Below are 3,965 nucleotides of genomic sequence, written 5' to 3' on the forward strand. Positions count from 1 at the left end.
ATGGCCATTGCCACCGCCGTCCACCACCTCCTCCTCGCGCTGGCGCTGTTCCCGCTCGCGGCGGCGCAGCACGAGTACCAGGCCAACGCGCAGTCCGACTGCTACGCTAACAACGGCAGCTCCGTGCTCGGCTACACCTGCAGCGACAACAGCTCGAGCATCCCGGCATGCGCCACCTACGTCGCCTTCCGCTCCGACCTGCCCAGCTACGGCTCCACCGTCACCGTCGCCTACCTCCTCAATGCCAGCGCGCCCGCCATCGCCACGGCCAACGACGTGCCCGTCGCCTCCCCGGTCCGGAACAACACCCTGCTCCTCGTCCCCGTCCCCTGCGCCTTCACGGCCGCCGGGCTCTACCAGCACGACGCCGCCTACGTCGTCCAGTTCGCCGACGAGACCTACTTCTCCATCGCCAACGACACGTACCAAGGGCTCTCCACCTGCCAGGCGCTCATGGAGCAGAACCACGCGCGCGACAGCGACATCTACCTCGGCGTCGCGCTCACCGTGCCGCTCCGCTGCGCGTGCCCGTCGGCTGCGCAGGCCGCGGCCGGGGTCAGGTACCTCGTCACCTACGTCCTCGACTGGGACGACTACGCGCTCACCGTCGCTCAACGGTTCGGCGCGGACTACCAGGCCCTGCTTCATGCCAACAGCATCGACGAGGACACCACCGTGTACCCGTTCACCACCATGCTCGTTCCGCTCAAGGACCCGCCCACGTCTCAAATAGCGGTAGTCTTGCCGGAGCCTCCGGCACCGCCACCAGCATCGTCATCTGGTTTGGTCCCGCCGGTGTCTTCCAGTGAATCCAGCCGGTGGTGGGTCACCGTCGGCGTTAGTGCTGGATGCAGCGCTCTTGCTTTGGGTGCCATGCTCGCTCTCTTCGTGCTATGGCGTCAGTGCTGGCGGCACGGCGACCAAAACACGAAGACCACCCCGTGGCACGCTCCAGCGAAGGGAGCTTTGATGTGGCCGACGGTGGAAGCAGTGGACGTGCGCGAGGCAGTGTGGTCGCTGACCGTGCATGACTACGGGGATCTAGAGAGGGCTACATCAGGTTTCTCGAAGGAGCAGCGCATCGGGAACTCGTCGGTCTACCGCGCGGTGATCAACGGCGGTGCCGCGGCCGTGAAGCGCATGCCCAGCGACGACGTCGGCGCTGAGACCGAGGTGAACGTCCTGGGGCGCCTGAACCACTCTAGCCTCGTCCGCCTGTCGGGCCTCTGCATGCACGGCGGCAACACGTACATGGTGTTCGAGTTCGCCGAGAAGGGCGCGCTCAGCGACTGGCTCCACGTCGACGGCGGCGAGGTGCTCGGGTGGAGCCGGCGCGTGCAGGTGGCGCTGGACGTGGCAGGCGGGCTCAACTACCTGCACAACTACACCGACCCTCCCTACGTGCACAGGAATCTCAAGAGCAGTAACATCCTCCTCGACGCGTGCTTCCGCGCCAAGCTCTCAAACTTCGGCCACGCGCGCGCGATCACCGTCGACGCCGATGCCGAGGACGATGGCCTGTGGATGACCGGGAACGAGGTGGGCACGCAGGGTTATCTAGCTCCCGAGTACGTGAAGCACTGGCAGATCGGCCCCCAGCTCGACGTGTTCGCGTTCGGCGTCGTCTTGCTTGAGCTCTTGTCAGGGAAGGAGGCGGCGGTGGCACTGGACGGCGACGGCGGCCGTGCGAACAACGGGAAGGTGGTGCTGCTTCGGGAGGAAGCGGAACGGCTGGGCCGCCTGGGCGAGGGCGACGGCGCCAAGGACGACCTGCTGGACAGGGTGACGGCGTTCATCGACGGCCGGCTGGACGGGCGGTACCTGTTGGACGTGGCGTTGGCCATGCTCACGTTGGCGTTGAGGTGCGTGGCGCGGGAGCCCCGGGCGCGGCCGTCCATGGCGAAGGTGCTCCTTTCGCTCTCGGGGATGTACAGTACAATTGGACCCTCCGGCCACCGGATCTCCACCTACTGTCCAGATCGGGAACAATAAGTCCACATTAGTAGCGCATTTTACAGAGCAGGTCACCGTCGGCGTACGTATCATAGACTTGTGTTGCTAGCACCATCATCAATCAAATAAAACAAGCATCCACAGGTGTGTCCAAAACTCGAGTCTCAAACGAGAGACGTCAGTGTAGTTGTCTTGCTACTAGCGGCACATGAAAAATGCTGTAACAGTTTGAATGCAACGACAACTGATGCTGCAACTGGTGAGACTAAATCCATCCATCATCAATTACAAAAAAAAAGGTAAATGCCTAACAGAATATCACCCGCCATGGGAGAACTAAATTGAATCCACCCATCAATGGATAGATGATTTATTTTATTGTTTTGGCCGGGACATCATGAGTGTTGGTCTGAGTCGTCATGATGTAGTCACCGGCCAACTTCATTTGCGTGCTTCAACCTTGAACTTTGGATGATGTTTGATGTTGGTGCGGTTGCTTTATAATATAATATAAAGCGGGGACCCTTTTTCGTGTATTATGGTTTCTATTTTCCATATTATTTACTTGTATACATGGTCGTTTTGGAGCAACTTACAAATGATTACATGGTAATTTTTTGTCTCATGTGCACTTCTGAGGTTAAACCATAGCGAATGACGAGCTATGCCAAATAAGGAGACTATCTGTCGCAATAGCTGTCATAGTTAGGACAGCAGTAAAAAGTGCAATAGCTAGTGGTCATAGCTAGGACAGCGGCACAAAGTGCAATAACTAGCAATTTAAATCGTTGGTCTCAACACAGAAGTGCGTTAAGACATGGGATCAGTGCTGCTCAATTAGCCAGCGTGCTAAAGGTGATCTATTCTGGAATAAGACCGAACTTGTAGCTGATATCTTAGTATGTGAGAGCTCAACCACGTCTCTTTAAAAATACACCTATGTAAATTACATGATCTCCTTCAAATATTTATAAGATTGACACCATATTAAATTGGCCTGAAACTTAAATTTCAATCTTGTTTCAGTATTTGCAAGACTGCGAGAGATAGATTTTACAAGGCTCAGTAAACAAACATAGTCCAATTTTCTCACCCGAACAGCCACCGTCCTACTAAGCGAAAACAAAGGTACATGCAACAACCGGTAGGAATGACTGAGACGTGCATTTTGACAGCAGAAGTAGCTGAATATGTGAGAGGAGCTAAGGCTGCCCAGTTGCAATGTCCTAAATATGCAAATTATAAAAGCAATAGATGTGGATCATGATAGTGATTGCTCAAGCTCTTCGTCCAGCAGCCAAAGCTCTTCCCAACTCGCCAACTTCTTTCTACTAATTCTATACTGAATGCCAAATTGAGATTGGATTGCATGATCCTAACGTCTCCTAATCCCACAATCTACTACAATGATTTCACCAGAGCAAGTGCCAAACTGTGGCGGGACGATCGTATAAGTACACTCTCAACTGGAAATAACGTGAGAACTAGTGAATATATAGAACGTGTGATGATACCACGAGGCTTTATTTTCTCCTCCAACAACTCAAGAGTGCAGTCATAATTTGATCTGGCCTTTCACCAACTAAGATATGCCCTCGCAAAACTGTTCAGATCAAGAAGTAAATGTGAACACTGGAGGGCAAGTGCACAAATATTTCAAGCTTTCAAAGGCCATTATTTCCCCTCATTCTAATCTCGTCAAAAGACATTTCAATGGTCCTCCGTTTATCGTAGTCCATGGTATCATGGGAGGACTAAATTGAATCCATCCATCAATGGATAGATGATTTATTTTATTGTTTTGGCTGGGACATCATGAGTGTTGGTCAGAGTCCTCATGATGTAATCACCGGCAAGTTTCATTTGCATGCTTGAACCTTGAACCTTCGATGATGCTTGATGTTGATGCGGTTGCTTTATAATATAAAGTTGGAGAAACCCTTTTTTGTGTATTATGGTTTCTATTTTCCATATTACTTACTTGTATACGTAGTCGTTTTGGAGCAGCTTAC

The 3,965-nt window shown here is 53.3% G+C and overlaps 1 protein-coding gene across 1 annotated transcript; it reads left to right on the forward strand.

Annotated features, from left to right (window-relative positions):
- Nucleotides 1-1,992, forward strand: LOC123084330 (protein LYK5-like). The gene has a single exon (XM_044505992.1). The coding sequence runs from the start codon at nt 1-3 to the stop codon at nt 1,990-1,992; it is 1,992 nt and encodes a 663-aa protein (XP_044361927.1).
- The last annotated feature ends 1,973 nt before the right edge of the window (nt 1,993-3,965 follow it).

Source organism: Triticum aestivum, chromosome 4A, assembly GCF_018294505.1.
Source record: "Triticum aestivum cultivar Chinese Spring chromosome 4A, IWGSC CS RefSeq v2.1, whole genome shotgun sequence".
Classification (NCBI taxonomy): domain Eukaryota; kingdom Viridiplantae; phylum Streptophyta; class Magnoliopsida; order Poales; family Poaceae; genus Triticum; species Triticum aestivum.